The sequence below is a fragment of the Quercus suber genome, unplaced genomic scaffold, assembly GCF_002906115.3.
Source record: "Quercus suber isolate HL8 unplaced genomic scaffold, Cork oak 2.0 scaffold_741, whole genome shotgun sequence".
NCBI lineage: Eukaryota > Viridiplantae > Streptophyta > Magnoliopsida > Fagales > Fagaceae > Quercus > Quercus suber.
Window position 1 is genome coordinate 136,492 of NW_027070179.1, and position 17,778 is coordinate 154,269.

Genomic DNA, 17,778 nt, shown 5'->3' on the forward strand with positions numbered 1-17,778 from the left:
GACAGAAAATTGCTAGGTCCATAGCAGAGTTCAAGTCGTTCATCGACAGTCAAAGTGGCCCCTAATTGTCGAAGTGCTTGCAAAGGTGGTCTAACCCTCCAAGGGATTCGATCAAAATTAATGTTGATGTTACGTTCAAAGATGGATGCTCTTCCATCGCAGCGGTTGCTAGAGACTAAAGCGGGGAGCTGGTAATTGCTTGCTCAAAAAGAGTAAACACCATCCTCCTTTAGGCAAAGGCTAAAGCTATTAAGTGGGCTGTACCTCTAGCAAAAAAATCTGGAAGCTTTAGCCATATATGTAGAAAGTGATTTTAAAAGTAGTGTTGATTCCTTGGTTTGTTCAAAACAAGTTCCCAGGAGAATTAGGGGCATTTGCACCAATATTTCTTGTACCCTTCATCAAAAACTCACTGCTCTGTTAACTGGGTTTCTAGAGAAGCAAATAATGCAGCTCAAACATGGGCAAAATTGTCTTTATCGAACAGTGTATATGCGGCAAAAATTTGCCAAATACTAACTTTTTAGAAAAAATTTTGGTGCATAGCATGTGGACGAAATATATTAGTAAGTTGGACTGTTTTTGGAAATCAAGTTTAACAAACTCGATTTTCAACCAATTCCCTCTTGCGTGAAGTCTGAGATGGACCAAGAAAAAAAACGTGGAAATCAAGTCTAGGAAACTTGACTTCCATTTGAACAGAACTTGAGTTTCGTAAACTTGAGTTCCTTGTGAAAAATCTTGGAACTCGAGTTTCATAGACTCGAGTTCCACTTTTATATAAAAAAAAAAAAAAAAAAAAAATTTTTTTTTTTTTTTTTTTTCAAACAGATGCTTTTCTGCAAATTTTGCCGTGTATATGCTTCTTTTGATTTGGACAATGGCTCTCCCTGCCTTGTATCTGTAATTAGATCGGAGGCTAATTTGCTCTCCTTATAAGAGCATTCTCATCAGCTCTCTCATAAAAAATGCCATTTTACAACACCAAAAACCTACTTTATCATTTTAACACACCATTTTACAACATATCATTTATCAGATGTTCAATACTTCCATTCTATATATTAAAATAATATATCCAACCCATTAAATAATATTAAACAAATTTCATCACATTAAACTACAATCACAGTCAACCTCCACAAACCATTACAACACTGCTGCTACCGCCACCGCCGCCACCACCACCACCGTGGCAGCCACAATCCATTGTAAAACCACCACCACAACCACCGTCATCAACAATCCACCCCAAAACCCATTAAAAATAGAGCAACACCCACTAGCACAGCAACTCAAACCCAGAAAACACAATCAAAACCCAGGCAACCCAAACCCACGAAACTCAGGCAACCCAAACCCAAGCAACCTAGGCAACCCAAACCCACTAACACCGGCAACCCACGATCAAGATCTCACCTCACCTCAATGTCGATGCCCACGATCGTGACGAACACTCGGATCTCACCTCAACGTCAATGCCCACGTCGATTCCGATTGGCGATGACGATGACGATGCCCAAAGAGATCGGCGATGACCATGCAAAATGAAACCAGTGAGACGACGATGATGGATCGGCGATGACGGATCAAGATCAACAAAACAGAGGTGAGAGGGAACGGTGATAGAGAACGGTGAGAGAGAACATAGGTGAGGGGGAACAGTGAGAGTGAAGAGAAAAGAAAAATCTGAGGAGAGAGGAGAGAGAGAAAACCGAATAAAAAAACAATAAAAATTATGCCACATGTGAACAGTACCGTTGCAAATTTGCAACGGTACTGTTCACATGTGGCAAATTTTATGGGATTTAGCACATCTGATAAAAGGAGATTTTGGTGTTTGGTGTGGTAAATGTGCCAAATATTTCGCATTTGGCACATTTACCACATTTGATGGTGATGCTCTAATTAGTTTTGCTTTTGTATAAAAAGTTTCCAGTTCATCAAAAAAAGTAAGTCATTTGCTCTCAATGGACCCATGTGCTGTATTATGCGGCCCTGATAGGTATATGCTATTCAATTTAAATTGTAATTTTTTTTTTTCTTGTAGCTATGCATTGCAATTGTGATAAGTATTTCAATCATTTTTTATCCCTTTATTCATAATAGAAACTAGCATTCACTTTCGGTTTATTCTAATTCAAGATTGATACGTTTTCCAATCAGCGAAAAAAATTGAAAATTGAAAATTGAAAATTAACAGATTCTCAAATGCATAAATCTCATCACACACAGAGTTATTTCGAAGATTGAAACTTGCATTAACTTCAGATTAGAATGAATTGAAATTATTGACATTTAAAAAATAAAATAAAATATAAAAGTATATGTCCACATGCAAAAGATTGAGAGAGTTTTTAAGTTGGAGAGAAAGGGACGAGAGGAAGAAACACTGGTATGAGAGAGAGAGAATGGTCACCTGATAGAGAGGAGAGAGGGCTAATAAAGAAAAGAGAAAGAATAAATATATAGGGCAAATTATAACTTACTCATCTATGATTTGGTGGAAATTTAAATTATCTACCTGTAATTTGAAATTTGACATTTTACTTACTTGAGGTTAGTTCAGTTAGGGTTACATAACCCACCTCTGTTAAAAACAGGGTTAAATATATAATTTTGTTATACTTTTATGTCTCTCTCCTCCAAAAAAAAAAAAAAAAAAAAAAAAAAAAAAAGGTTTTGAAAAAAAAAAATTGAAAGAAAAGCTTCCTTTGCCTAAGCTAAAGTCCACTCTCATTCTTTGGTTGAGTCCACAAACAAACTTCCTACAAGCAAATCAATGTACCAAGGTACCAATGATTAATGATTTACATTTTCTGTGCGGATTGGATACTCAGAAATAAATGAAGGCCGAAAGAAAGGTTGTAAGCAGTGGGCCAGTGACACATGCACTTCAAGAAACACATGCTTCTCAATTGAAAGGATGTATGGTATGAACACTCGATCAATGGATTACTTAGCAAAATAGGATTAGTAGCTGCAAACATTATCAACAAATTAAAAGACAAAACTACACAATGCTTTTCAATCACAAGCAATTATATTTGGCGTTGTGTTCAATATTGTTCTCTAGCCATTGGAGGGGTGTCCTTCAAAGCAGCTGTGCCCACTCCTTTAAAGATTCCTAGTTGTCTCTTGAAACAAGTTTCAAATTTATGATCATAAATCCTGTAGATATACTACTTTAATCTAGTATTGGAACTATAGAGTCACTCTAAAACTTAACCAGAAACGAAACAAATCAACGAGAAATTCCAATATATTTGAACATATACAAAGGAGTGACAACAGCACGTTAAGGAGTATATTAGTGCATACAACCCAGTAAATCAATGATGAAGCAAGACTTCATGTAGTTGTATATAATTTTTTTTTTAAAAAAAAACTTTACCAACATCTTTTTGATCTTATTTGATATTATATTTTTATATTTTTAGTATTTTTGGAGGAGAGAGATATAAAAGAAAGTAAAATTATACATTTAGCCATATTTTTAATAGATGTGAGTTACAGAATCTTATAATCCTATCTGAACTAACCTCAGGTGAGTAAAATATCAAATTTCAAACTACAAGTAGGTAACTTGAATTTCGGCCAAATCACAGGTGGGTAAATTGTAATTTCCCCAAAAAAATAATAATCATGGCACTATATTTTTGGCCGAAGGAAAAGAAACGGAACCTACACCGGAATTAGATAATTTAGATGCCCTACGAATTGGCTACATTTGCAGCCCTACGACCCGTAAATAACTCCAGCCGCCTTAATAAGTTCAAAGCATCAAACCATTCCCATGTTGAAATCTCAGACAAATTAGTTTTGGCACAACTTACAGTTTGGATAGGGTTGTCCTCAAATTTCCTAAGTCGTAAATCTATACGTAACCTTTTAGTCATGGTAATGGTGTACTAGACTGGATGCTTCGTCTCTACCTCACACGTTGTAAATTTTGGAATACAAAAGTACATTGAACATAACAGTCATACTACTATTACATTTGAAAACCCGTTTTGTAAACGACTAATTCACACTGCTTCCCTTACCAAATACTGACACATGTATCAGTCTCTTTCCTTCACAGTAGCAGTTGCGACCCGTATGGAAAATAACTACCAAGTGGGTCAATAAGAATTTCTAGAAAATCCAAGTCCAATTTTCCGCATGTTTCGCCTTTGATTCGGTGTATAAACCACTATATATACCACTCAAAGTTCATTGGATTAGCACCAAGCCATACCAAACCCAAGTTCATCATTGATCGTATATACTTGTTACCACCAAATTAAGCAACAATGATGAAAACCCTGGCACTATACGGCCTTACCTTGGCCTTCTTTTTCTTATCTGGTATGTCTCGATCACTATCTACTTCTGATATGCATTACCACATTGCTTTTGTCAGTATTTTTTTTTTTTAATCACAAAACTTTAGGTTGCGGCAACAATTATATCGGCTATACAATAAAGCCTTGAACCCCACGGATTAAGCTTTCATTACTATATTCACTAATGTTTCACATGAAACACATTTTTAGATTTTATGTGCTGGACACTCGATCTTCTCTCTTGATCTCTTCTAATAATCCATTGTGGATTCTACCTCTAATGAACAGGTCACATTGAGGGCAAGTGCTAGATTTCATGCATATTTATATCATCGATGATTTTTTTTTTTTTTTTAAATTTATATAGACACCTTTCAATTGCCTAATATGATTAATACTTACGGTTATAAGCCTGAGTCAGGTCTTGGTCGACTAATGTAACACTTACAAACAGAATAAAAATAATTTAGTGGTTCATAATTACAAACTGGTTACAAGATATGTTTCGTTTTTCATCTTCAAAAGCGTTTGGTTTACTTGCATGCAGGTGCTCATTCTGCTAAAATAACTTTCACAAACAACTGTCCAAGAACCATTTGGCCCGGAACCCTAACTTCGGATCAAAAACCACAACTATCAAATACTGGATTTGAGTTAGCATCCAAAGCATCCTTAACACTGGATGTTCAAGCTCCATGGAAAGGCCGGTTCTGGCCCCGAACCCGATGCTCAACCAACGCAGGAAAGTTCACTTGCGAGACTGCTGATTGTGGCACTGGTCAAGTTGCATGCAACGGAAATGGTGCGGTCCCGCCAGCTTCTTTAGTAGAAATCAACATAGCAGCCAATGGTGGGATGGACTATTACGATGTTAGCCTTGTAGATGGCTTCAACTTGCCTGTTTCGGTAGCCACAAAAGGCGGCACTGGTGATTGCAAAGCCTCAAGCTGTCCAGCCAACGTGAACGCAGTTTGCCCAGCAGAGTTGCAAGTGAAAGGGTCTGATGGGAGTGTGCTTGCTTGCAAGAGCGCTTGTACTGCTTTCAATCAACCACAGTACTGTTGCACTGGTGCATTTAACACCCCTGAAACATGTCCACCCACAAACTATTCTCGTATCTTTGAGCAACAATGTTCTCAAGCTTATAGTTATGCTTATGATGATAAAAACAGCACATTTACCTGCTCAGGTGCACCCGACTATGTCATCACCTTTTGTCCATGAATTATGGAGAGGAATTATGTGTTCCCAAATTTGCAATAAGAAACTGATATGTTTCAAGTACCAAGGCACATGTATGTATGTGTCAAAAAAATAGTTACTTGAATAAAACATATACTAAATAACTGCTGCAAAATTTTACATTATTTTTGTTGTTGTTGTTGTCATCATCGTTGTCGTCGTCGTCGTCGTCGTCGTCGTCGAGAAAAGTGGGGTTGTGCTTATGAGTTATGAGAATGAAGTTTCTTTGTGCTACGTACTTTATAACTTGTTATTCATATTGTCCTAAGATAGAGGATTTTTATTTTTGAAGGTAAGCATACAAATTTAAATTAAAGAGTAAATTATTGCAAATCCCACCTCTCAAGTTTGGGGCCATTCTGTTTTTTTCTTCTAATGTTTCAAAGTCTAGACCCACTCCCCTAATGTTAGGGGTCATTTGAATTGACAGACTTAACTGTGCAAATGTGTTTATTAAGTGTTGACTTAACATGTTTTAACTGATTCAAACATGAATTGATTCTCAAAGAGTTGAACTCACTGAAAAATCATTTGGTAGAGTTTTTTGCGAACTTTCTCAACTTGTTAATTTATGTACAACTTTTGAAGTTGTAAGGTAAGCCAATACAAATAAGCTCTCCTCAGCAAGCACTCAAGAAAGAGTGCTTGGGCTTAGATTTGGTAAGTGACAACTTTGACCACTTCAACTTTGACCACTTCAAAAGCTATTTTATATTTAAAGCTCCAATCGAATTTTAATGCATCACATTTTCTTTGAATGGTAGAATATATGGTTCCATATGCAAATAAAATTGTAATAAATGCCTAATGGTAGAATATATAATTTTACATACAAACAAAATTATAATAAAATGCCTATAAATAATTATCATAATTCATATTTTGAAAAAAAAAATCATATTATATAAAAATTTTACATGCATTGCACAGGTTACAAATTAGTTTTTCAAAATTTCAAGGTAATTTTATTAGGAATTAAAAAAAAAATTATCAATTTTGAAATGATCGAATTAGATTTTGCATCCTCATCAATAATTTAACAAATAAAAAACTTGCAATAGTCAAGATTTCTTTTTGTTGGACCATTTTAATAATAAAATATTTAATAAATTAATTTGATGAATTAAATGATAAAAGTGCGAGTTTTGTGTGGTTAATGAGTCATAATTGAAGAGCAAGTGTTTTTATAGAAATCCTCAATAAGTAGTGTTTTAGGAATTTTATGGAGTAGTTAAAAACTCTAAAGAATCTTAAGTCAACTCTTCCTTTTTTCTTTTTCTTTTTTTCTTTTTTTTTAAAGAGAGTTTCAACTTATGGGATCCGCTCTTGATGATAATTTTTTATATCAGACCAAGACACTAATCGGTTTTTGGTGTAGGTGGAGGTTGAACCCCAAATCTCTTATTCAACCATTAAAAACTTTACTAGTTGAGCTAATTGAAATTCACTAAGCCAACTCTTCCTTAGTAGTAATAAATAGGTATTAAGTTATGTTGGGGATTTCAACAAATTAAGGAGTAATAATGAAAGAACAAATGAACGCATCAAGTAAATAGAAATTAGTGATTGAATTGGAGGCACAATTGAATGTTATCCTTAAACAATATTTGTTCCCCTTATGCAAGTTGCTAAAGGGTTTCTACAAACTTGTCCTCAGGATACAACCAAGTTTATTGGTTTCTACAAATAGTAATTTTGGAGAATACCTACAAGATTTCTTGTGTTTCTTTGTAACTTACTATTTTGGGAAGATCAAACAGGAATCAAGTATCAATCGAGTAAGCTAGAAGCTTCAGATCAATTTTCTTGATCAATTCGATCAATTGAGCAAAAGCTTCGACCGATCGAACATCTTGAAACTTGAATTTTGACAAAGAAAATTTCAGATTTGGAAATTCCATTTTATTCAATTTACAAATGAATACTCTCCAACCTTATATCATTATTGCAACCTATCTTTGTATATAGCTATATATACAACAAGTTACACTTATGAACTATATAATATATGTGTCAAATATTTTTAATGATATATTGGTTGGTATGCATAAATTTAAGATGATTATTTTGTATGTGTTATTTTGCAATATTTATGAACAAATTGACTATATTTCTTAAAAATAAAAAATAATTATTTTTTTTATTAAATATGCATTTAATTTATGCATATTCTTTGATTTTGTTAGGCAATGGTTAAAGTAGTCCGGATAGAACCCACTGGGGGGACTCTAGTCGATGGGTCAGGGCCATGCCCTATTGTGGATTGTGTTCTAGCTATAAGCAATGTGTGTCCATCTAACTTAGTGGCCACAAACAAGGATGGGCAATATGTTGATTGTTATAGTGCATGTGATGCGTTAAAGGATCCAAAATATTGTTGCATTGGGGATTATAGTAGTCCACACTCCACAGGCTTGCCAGCCTAATGAGTATACTCAACTAGCTTCAAGAAAATATGAAATCTTGACCACACCTATCCCCAGGTGATAATCAACCTCCAATTTATAGTTGCAATGGGACAAAGAATTACAGTATGACCTTTTGTCACTCATAAATTTGCCTTGTCATTACGATGATAAATTAATAATTTCCGGATAAGTTGATAATTGGCACGATAACTTGTACTTGTGGTATGATTCAGAAATTGATTTGTATCAACATACATGGAAGCCAATTTAATAGAATCAACAAATTATTAGCATGCCCATTATTTTTTTACTACAAGATAGAAATTCTATTCTAGTTTAATTTAAGTATATATGTGTTGAAAACTTCCTCTTAGAAACTTGAACTCTGGCCCTTCTCCCCCTCCCCCTACAAGAACTATATACTTGTAGAGAGACCATCACGTCAAGGGTGTGTGGTGGTGCCATCATTCTTTTATAAAATTAATGAATTTGTTTCAATTATATGTGGAAGCATAAAATCAATGAAATTAATCCTTCCAAATAGAATCTATTAATTTGTATACGTGACAACAGTGAATTGAGATTTGGTGCAATATTGCTATTGCACCATGCAATTAACTCTTAGTAATGAGAGAGAAATTAAAAAAATTAGTCGCAAATCCACACGATGCGTGAGAATAAATAATTATTTTGTATTATAATATAATGTATACTTTTTTCTCTAAAATCTTTTGACGATAATTTGTTCTTCCTAAAAATTAAACAATTTTTATTTGGTCCAATTAGGTCTACTTTGGTCCCATTAGGTCTAATTTGATCCACTCGATCCAATTTGGTCCACTCGGTCTATTTTGATTCCCCTTCAGTCCATTTTAGATTAATTGGGCCTTAAATTGATTATTTTTGTCGGTTTTCTTTTTAATTTTAGCTCAAAATACAAAGAAAATACTAAAATAGACACTAGAAATTAGAAATATGAGCCTTAAAATGCTATAAAAATGAAAAATATTCAAGTCTTATTTGGTCCACATTGGTTCTATTCGGTCCATTCTATCCTCTTTGGTCCAATTTGATCCTATTCGGTCCTATTTAGTCCATTTTGCCGACTAAAGTTCTATTTGGTCCAATTCAGTCAATATGGTCTTATTCAATTGACTTAGGTCCAATTCAGTCCACATTGGCCCTACTCTGTCCACTTCAGTCCTATTCGGTCCATTCTGTCCACTTTGTAGCAATGCTAAAATAAAATTAGCATTTAACAAATCCAATAGAGTTTTAGTTTTTGTGTTTTTAGTATTCTAAATGCTAAAATTGAGCGCATCCAATATTAGTTTGAAAATTTTCTAAAAATGGGCACCGACTGCTTCGCTCCCCAGCTCGAGGGATGAACTATATAGTCGATAGCTTTGTTATTTTTTAGCTACATGCTCGCACCTGCATTAGTCTGTTAGGATTTTTTTTTTTTTTTTTTTTTTTTTTTTTTTTTTTTTTTTTTTTTAAAAAAAAAAAAAAAAAAAAAAAAAAAAAAAAAAAGTTTTTGCTGAATAGTCTCAGTTATTGGATGGCACACCGCTCACATACAGAATGAGCATTTGTTTTTTTGTTTTTGTTTTTGGTTGATGAGACAGACTGAGCTATTTGATACGGTAAGAAAGCATACACAAGTTGACGAAAAATAAAATATCATGTATAAAATAAAGTCATTGAAAAATAGCTACGTTCATCGTTGTAGTACTTTACTATTTTATATTTTACCAATCACTATATACTATGTTTTGATTTTACTTTTCTTATAAAATAACTGAAGTTTAAAATAAAAAGCAATCACATACATAGTAAGTACATAGTGATTTGTGAAATATAGTGTACACAAAATGTGGTATAGAGGACATTTGTCCATAAATGTAATTTAAGTGATGTAGCACTTCTCAAATGTAATAACCCATACATAATTGAAATTTGATCTAGTGCGTTTGGAACGCATAGAAAAAGTACATTCCAGTGTTTAGCTGAAATAATGACAGGTCTCGTGCTCTATTCATAAAACTTGAAAGTACTTTTTTTTTTTTAGAAAAACAACTTTAAAACTGGGTTTCATAGCACTATTTATACATTTAAAAATTATTTTATTACAGTATTTTTAGTTTTTAATTTTCAGTAATAAGCGGTATCAAAAAAACCTAGTATATCTTTTTGTTTATTTTTAGTGAGAAACTTCAAAGCTAACAAACACTTGGAATAGTTCCGAAGTATGGCACGTACCGACCCTTTCGCTTCGCGGCTCTTTCGCCAAACTCTGCCATTCTTTACGACCTCAACAAAACTCGAAAAAAACCGAAAAGCCTAAAAAGGCCTCGTTTCTTTGTATCTCTGAATAGTTAGTTTGAATGGAGAACTTGATCTCATTGGTGAACAAAATACAGAGGGCCTGTACGGCCCTAGGCGATCACGGCGAAGAGAGTGCTTTGCCCACTCTCTGGGACGCTTTGCCCGCCATTGCCGTCGTTGGAGGCCAGGTTTCCATTCTTTCTCAATTTTGCTTTGTCTTGCTTTTCTTTTCTTTTTTTCTTTTCTCATCTTAATATTCATTTGTGTTTTCTTTCGGTCTAAATCCTAGATTTAGGTGTTTCGCAACATAGTATTGTTTGAATGTTAGAAATGTCTCTCTCTTGCATGAGCACGTGCGCATTTACAGCAACAACAGCAAAAAGGGTTTTGCGTTGAAAAGTAATTATAAGACATTGATTATGGTAAACGTATTACAATGATTTATTAAAACATGCAGTAGTTGGACTCCTGATATTAATTAATGATTGTCAGTTTCATTGATAATCGTGCTATATATATTGACTAATGCTCATACTAATTAATATCTTTGATGAGATCTATCATCTTTTTCACATAAATGTGGATTCAATATTCATTCTGAATCACACGTGGGAACTATTTTTACATGAAAGGAATGCGTAATACACTGAGTGCATTCAATAATTTCACGTCTAATTATCATCAATTATTAATAATTATTAGTTTCATGGCAATTCATGCTTGTACTACACGCATAAATATGGGTCTTTTATATATATATATATATATATATTTATGCTAAGGTGTAGTAAGCACAATTGGTGTACAGTATAATTTCATGTCTGTCTAGACTTATATTTTTCATCAATTATTCTTCTTTGGTCTTTTTTGCTTGCTGAAACTAAACTGTTTTGAATTAATAATCTTTGCAATTTAATTCTTTCTAGAGCTCTGGGAAGTCTTCTGTGTTGGAGAGTATCGTTGGAAAAGACTTTTTACCTCGTGGAGCTGGTAATTTATGTTGCCTATTATTTTCATTGTTACAGTTAGACATATAAAATTTGCCAATGTTTATCACCCCCAAAATCTAAATGTGATTGTGTGCAGGGATTGTCACTAGGCGTCCTCTTGTCTTGCAACTTCATAAGATCAATGAAGGAAGAGAGTATGCAGAATTTATGCACCTCCCTAGAAAAAGATTCACTGATTTCGGTATCCTTCTTTCCCCGCTCTCAGAAAAGAGGTCTTTTAGCACTTGTTATTGTTGACAAGTTATTACATTTTGTCATAGTAGTTTGGTAACTGAGCTAAGTTTTCTTAATCCTTCTCATGTGCTAATCTTAAGGGTATTCTGTGTAGCTGCTGTGAGGAAGGAGATTTCTGATGAGACTGATCGAGAGACAGGCCGAAGTAAACAAATTTCTAGTGTTCCGATCCATCTTAGTATCTACTCCCCTAATGGTGAGATAGAACTTTTGATAATCTTATACTTTCTGTTGTAAAAAATATTGTGTAAGATAAGATTAATATGATTTTAAACCAAAATGCTTTTTCAGTTGATCTGATGTCAGCATAAAAGGGTCTAGGATACCATTATCCAGTTGGAGATTTTTACTTTTAGATTTAGCTCTAAATGCTTTGTTGATTTTTATGTGCAGGAGCTATAGGCTAGGCTATAGCAATGGTTGAGCTATAGTATACCTTATGTTAAGTGTCTCATATTTTACACTTGAGTTAAACTGAGGTGTAAGCAATGTGGCTTTGCCATTAATTTAGCTGTAGATCAGTGTGCTTCACTTTTCAAATTGAGTTAAATTTGAGGATCAATGACATAATTTTTCAGTGTTTTAGGTCTTTGCATCTATGATTGGTTTTCAAGTAAATTAAAGTTTTAAACTGAGAGTTTCCCTTCATTGGGTGCATAGTATACAATTATGCTCTGTTAGGAATTACTCCTTATCTTTAAGTACATAATCTTCTTGTAAAAGCTATTTTATGCATATTGTTCACTGTTTGATCTTGGCAGTTGTGAACTTGACACTGATTGATCTTCCTGGGCTTACAAAAGTAGCCGTTGGTAAGTTATGTGACCCTTTAATTATGCATGTTGGCTCTGACTCCATACAGATAATACCATAATAATTGAGCATTATTTTGTTAATTGGGGTATTGTAGAGGGTCAGCCAGAAAGCATTGTCCAAGACATTGAGAACATGGTTCGATCCTTCATCGAGAAGGTAATTGTTATAAGATATCTTAAGATTCTTACTAATCAATATATATATTTCTAGATTCTTCTGAGTTGTGAGTTTTAATCTAATTTAATGAAAAACGGTGTTCACTGGGCTTGCTCTGGACTTTCTAAATAACTTCAGAATTTTATAAATATGTCAATGTTAATGCTAATTAGTTTTAATGACCTCAGGAAACTAGCACCTGGTGGATGCTTATGGAATTATGTAAATAATTTTCGAGTTCAATTGCATGTTATTTTTCTTTTTTTGCTTTTACTTGTCATTTCTCATGTTTCTTTGAATTGAAGAAAATTTTTCCGGTGGGATTTTTATTGGACAATAACTATCTATTGTTGCAGCCGAACTGTATTATTCTAGCAATTTCTCCTGCCAATCAAGATCTTGCTACATCTGATGCAATTAAGATCTCTCGTGAAGTAGACCCTAGAGGTAAGACATTAATCAACTTTCTCAAGGACCATCTTTCTTATCTCCCCTGAAAGTACTAACGGAATTTGATGAATTGATTAACTAGGCATATTGATGTATCATTCTAATTGGAAGTAGATTTCCTTTTTTATGCATTTGTCATTGAATTTCAGTTTATTTGGCATAAAAAATTTTCAGGGGAGAGAACATTTGGTGTTTTGACCAAGATTGATCTTATGGACAAGGGTACTGATGCGGTTGATGTAAGTTTCATTATTTCAACTAGAAGTTGTGCAGTTTTGGATTCAAGACTGCTCTTATTAATAAATAATATTGTTGGGATTTTTCTCTTTATAAATGCATTAATTTCTGAAAGAGTCAAACAAACATAATGAATGTGTTTTTATGAAGTTTAGTATTGATTGGTTTAATTTATCTAACTTGCTGCATTAGTTCAACGTCTGTTTCTCTTGTTTTGTCATTGTGAGGTTAATGAGTAATATGTTCTTACGTTAATTTTTTTTCTAGCATCAGTTGATGGCATTTTTTATTTACTAATTACAAAATTCTATTACTTTTGAAAAAATTGTAATGTGGATAAATTTTGCTTTAGAACTTAGAGAGGCATTTCTAAATTCAGGTAGGTGGCCATTGAGGTCTAACACAAATGGCACCTCCTCCCCTTGTAAGAGCAGGGTGGAAGGTGAGATTATGGGTTCACAACCTATAGGATGCATGTGTGACTCACCAATAAAAAGAGAAAACAGAAAAAAGAACAAAAGAAAAAAGATTTAGGAGAAGCAGGGCCGGTGGAACATTAGAAGAAATGTTTTCTATGAACCTGATGGCTTTTGAGATTTCAAAAAGTGCGGATTTTCATATCTTGGATCCATATTCTTGATGCATTTTGGGATTTTTTTTATTGACATAAAGTATTCAAATTCATGACAATGACTTTTTTTTTTCTTGGTTTTTCAGATGCTAGAAGGAAGATCATATAAGCTACAATTCCCTTGGATTGGTGCTGTTAATCGATCTCAAGCTGATATCAACAAAAGTGTTGATATGATTGCTGCTCGGCGTAGAGAATATGAGTACTTTGCTAATAGCCCAGAGTATAGGCATCTTGCACACAGGATGGGTTCTGAACATTTAGGAAAGATGCTTTCTAAGGTATGTATGGTACCCTTGACAGGATTGGAGATTTTTTACAATCTTATTATTCTTTGGAGGGTATAAAATTTTCATGGAAATTCAATCTCTCTAAATATCCTATGATTAATTTCACAGCACTTGGAAACTGTTATCAAGTCTCGAATTCCAGGACTTCAGTCTCTTATCAACAAAACTATTCATGAACTAGAGGGAGAATTGAGCCGTCTAGGGAAGCCAATTGCATCTGATGCAGGAGTAAGCTTTTGTTTTTGTTTTCTGTTTTTTTGCTTTTTTTTTTTTTGTCTTAATGTATACAATATCGTAAGTTTGAGAAGTATAGCTTATCAGTTTTCAGGCTTTGGTAATTCTCTCCCCATCTTGTATCATTTGCTCACATTTTGTATGCATGATCTTGCTCTATGTTTTCTTCTTGTTATACGATGCATTGTTAATACTGTTTTCTTTTCACTATGCAGGGAAAGTTGTACATGATCATGGAAATTTGTCGTAATTTTGATCAAGTATTTAGAGAACATCTTGATGGCACGTATGTCTTTTGATAATAACATTTTTTATTCTACATGTTAATTGGAATGAGGTCTGTTCATTTCCTGCTGGCTTCTAAACCATCCTAAAAAACTGCAGGCGCTCTGGTGGTGATAAAATATATAGTGTGTTTGACAATCAACTTCCAGCTGCTTTGAAGAGGTTGCAATTTGACAAACATCTTTCAATGGAAAATGTGCGAAAGCTAATCACTGAAGCAGATGGGTATCAACCTCATCTAATTGCTCCAGAACAAGGATATCGTCGTCTTATTGAATCTTCCTTGGTAACTATTAGAGGTCCTGCAGAGGCTGCTGTAGATGCGGTATGCATTCAGATGTACACAATTGTTTGCTCATATTATGCCATGTGGTAGTTGTACCATGAGCAAAATCATTCTCCCACTTTGAACCATTCCAAAGCAGTCTTTATACTGAATTCTTTTGAAATAAGTTAAAAGGGTTTGAATCTGATCTTTCTTACCTTGGGAAAAGTGATGCTGTGTGCTTGTTTTGTGTACTTGCACAGAGCAGGCAAGTTTCATAATTGAGGTTATGGTATTCCAACTAAAGGTAGTTCTACCTCTTTTTTTTTTTCTGACAACATGCTGTTTGACAGACCTGTCACTTTCAATCATGTTATTGTTGCTTTACTCTAGTGATTTTACCTCCTCCTTTCTGCATTCAAAATTTTAACCTTTATATTCCTGTAAGTTTTATTTATTATTCGGTCATACTTTGCGAAGGACACCAGTTTTGAGTTTCAACCATCATGGATTGCTGCCTTAGAACAATAGGAGGCCAGCGTTTAGAGAAGCAGTCAGACTAAGGCTTATTAAATTTGTTATATTAAGCATTGAATATCTTTTTAAACCAAATTGGTATGGATTAGGTTTGTGTTTATCAGATTGTTTATTCTGCTTAATTTTGTTACATAGTAATGTTGCAAATTAATTTATTATACTCATTCAATTATTTCACAATTTCAGGTTCATGCTATACTGAAGGATCTGGTTCACAAGGCTATGGCTGAAACTATGGCAAGCCATTCAACATTGCTACCTTTTCTTTTCTGTTGTAATATTGAATATTGTTCTGGTAATACATATTTATATGCTAATTAGGGCGCAAAATGCTTAAGCATTCAGGACTTTAAGTGGTATTTTTTTACTGTGGTTTCTCCACCATTTCATGTCCTAAATTGTCATGTTGTCATGGCTCATGTTGTGTCATGTTCTTGTCCTTGGTTCATAGCATGTAACTTAATCTGTGAGCTTCACCTAATCAGCTATCTAAATGCATCATAAATGGTGGTGTTGGAAAACAACGAGTAGGGGAATTATGAATTCCTAGTATTTCTTTTTCCCCTCAGATAGCTAAGTATATGTTTACTTCTGTTGCATATAGGAGCTGAAGCAGTATCCCACTTTGAGAGTGGAAGTTGGAACTGCAGCTATTGATTCATTGGACAGGATGAGGGCAGAAAGCAAGAAAGCAACATTACAGTTGGTTGATATGGAATGTTGTTATCTAACTGTTGACTTTTTTCGCAAACTTCCCCAAGATATTGAGAAGGGTGGAAATCCAACGCACTCAATTTTTGATAGATATAATGATTCATATCTCCGGCGAATTGGTAAGTAAGGGTGACTTGATCCAAATTATGAAGTTTTAGTAAAAAAAATATGTTGTGTTAAATTCCCTGACTTGAGGGTCTGGCTTAAACTTAACCCCTTTACTTTGAACCAATAAGCTTTAGCTTAATTGGTTTGATTGGTTTTGGGGAGTTCGCGCATTCATAGTTTAATCTTTTGATGAGGTGCTTCTCTGCGTATTGAAAGGAGTATGATAAAATTCAACTATAGATGTATTGTATGACATCTTTAGAGTTTGATACGTTGAAAAACTGCAGGTTGTGTTGTATTCACACTGTAATAATCAGGGTTCCCTTTTTGTTCTTATTTATTTCTTGCAATCATACAGGAACCAATGTCTTGTCCTATGTCAATATGGCCTGTGCAAGTTTGAGGAACTCTATTCCAAAGTCTGTTGTCCATGGTCAAGTGCGTGAGGCGAAACGCAGCTTACTTGATCGTTTCTTCACAGAGTTGGGTACAAAGGAGGTGACCATTCCGACATACCCAAACCCATTCCTTTACCTTTTTCTACAGAAATAAAATATTATGCCAAGTACTTTCTATAACTTTTTCTTTTTTCTTTTGCAGTCAAGATATTTGGCCAAATTGCTCGATGAGGATCCAGCAATCATGCAACGCCGCACCAACCTTGCAAAAAGGCTGGAATTATATAGAAATGCCCAAGCAGAGATTGATGCAGTTGCTTGGTCCAAGTAGACGGAAGCAGATTTCACTTTTCCTTAGAAGTTGGATTTTATTTTTTCTTGCAATAACAAGTCAGGGACCCTAGATCTCTCTATGGTAATACCATTAAGTTATAAGGATCTTCTTGAAAGGTCTTTTTTTTTGGGAGTTAGATCTTAGGGATAGGATTGGTAGGGATTCTTTGATTCTTGAATGCCAACACAATACCTTGGTGTGTGAGGGATGACTGGGGAGCATATTTGCCACAGCTACATTTAAATATTGGTTTAGAATAAATTTTAGCCTTGAAAAGTGTTGACCAAATTTCATGCAATGAGGAGAGAACATATTTTTTTCCCCCTGTAATCCTTGAAATGAACTTGTTAGATGCCGAGTACGGTTTGTTGTGTCTGTTAGGTAATATGAATGTTATCAACTAGGTAACATGTACTAGAGGGAGGGGAGTTGGTCGAATATGACGGATTTCCAAACCGACCTAACCCTAATAAGATAATTTTGAAATTCTCAAAATGTGTATGGTACGAGTTTAGATTCAAAATTTTTAAGTGATAAGACTCAGGAAGTACTTAGGTTTTATAATTTTGGTTATTTAAGCCCACTTCAATTATGTACTTTTAATAATTCATTAAAAAAAATTATGTTCTTGTAATCATTTAAAGGTAAAATACTATTTTAGTTTTTAAACCTTATCAAAAGTTTGTTTTTCGTCCCTAAATTTTAACAATTTCGTTTTTTGTTCTTAAACTATTAAAAAGTTCGTTTTTCATTATTAAACTATTGAAAATATT

At 34.1% G+C, this 17,778-nt stretch overlaps 2 protein-coding genes across 2 annotated transcripts; both read left to right on the top strand.

Moving 5' to 3' along the window:
• Positions 1 to 4,213: 4,213 nt before the first annotated feature.
• LOC111989390 (thaumatin-like protein 1) lies at positions 4,214 to 5,695 on the top strand. The gene is made up of 2 exons (XM_024021177.2): positions 4,214 to 4,350; positions 4,876 to 5,695. Exons 1-2 carry the CDS (start codon positions 4,296 to 4,298, stop codon positions 5,550 to 5,552), a joined length of 732 nt encoding a protein of 243 aa, XP_023876945.1. The 5' UTR covers positions 4,214 to 4,295; the 3' UTR covers positions 5,553 to 5,695.
• A 4,544-nt stretch (positions 5,696 to 10,239) lies between these two features.
• On the top strand, positions 10,240 to 17,542 carry LOC111989349 (dynamin-related protein 5A). Its single transcript, XM_024021141.2, has 16 exons — positions 10,240 to 10,494; positions 11,233 to 11,296; positions 11,393 to 11,497; positions 11,645 to 11,746; positions 12,312 to 12,362; positions 12,461 to 12,522; positions 12,879 to 12,969; positions 13,147 to 13,211; positions 13,927 to 14,121; positions 14,239 to 14,358; positions 14,580 to 14,650; positions 14,749 to 14,974; positions 15,638 to 15,688; positions 16,056 to 16,284; positions 16,632 to 16,771; positions 16,874 to 17,542. The coding sequence occupies exons 1-16, from the start codon at positions 10,366 to 10,368 to the stop codon at positions 17,000 to 17,002; spliced, it is 1,830 nt and encodes a 609-aa protein (XP_023876909.1). The 5' UTR covers positions 10,240 to 10,365; the 3' UTR covers positions 17,003 to 17,542.
• The last annotated feature ends 236 nt before the right edge of the window (positions 17,543 to 17,778 follow it).

Bases quoted from the DNA above. Each gene is read 5' to 3' on its own strand.
- LOC111989390 (XM_024021177.2), top strand. From the start codon at position 4,296: ATGATGAAAACCCTGGCACTATACGGCCTTACCTTGGCCTTCTTTTTC. The intron at 4,351-4,875 runs GTATGTCTCGAT...ACTTGCATGCAG, and splicing joins GGCCTTCTTTTTCTTATCTG to GTGCTCATTCTGCTAAAATA.
- LOC111989349 (XM_024021141.2), top strand. From the start codon at position 10,366: ATGGAGAACTTGATCTCATTGGTGAACAAAATACAGAGGGCCTGTACG. The intron at 12,363-12,460 runs GTAAGTTATGTG...GGGGTATTGTAG, and splicing joins GCTTACAAAAGTAGCCGTTG to AGGGTCAGCCAGAAAGCATT. The intron at 14,359-14,579 runs GTAAGCTTTTGT...TTCACTATGCAG, and splicing joins CAATTGCATCTGATGCAGGA to GGAAAGTTGTACATGATCAT.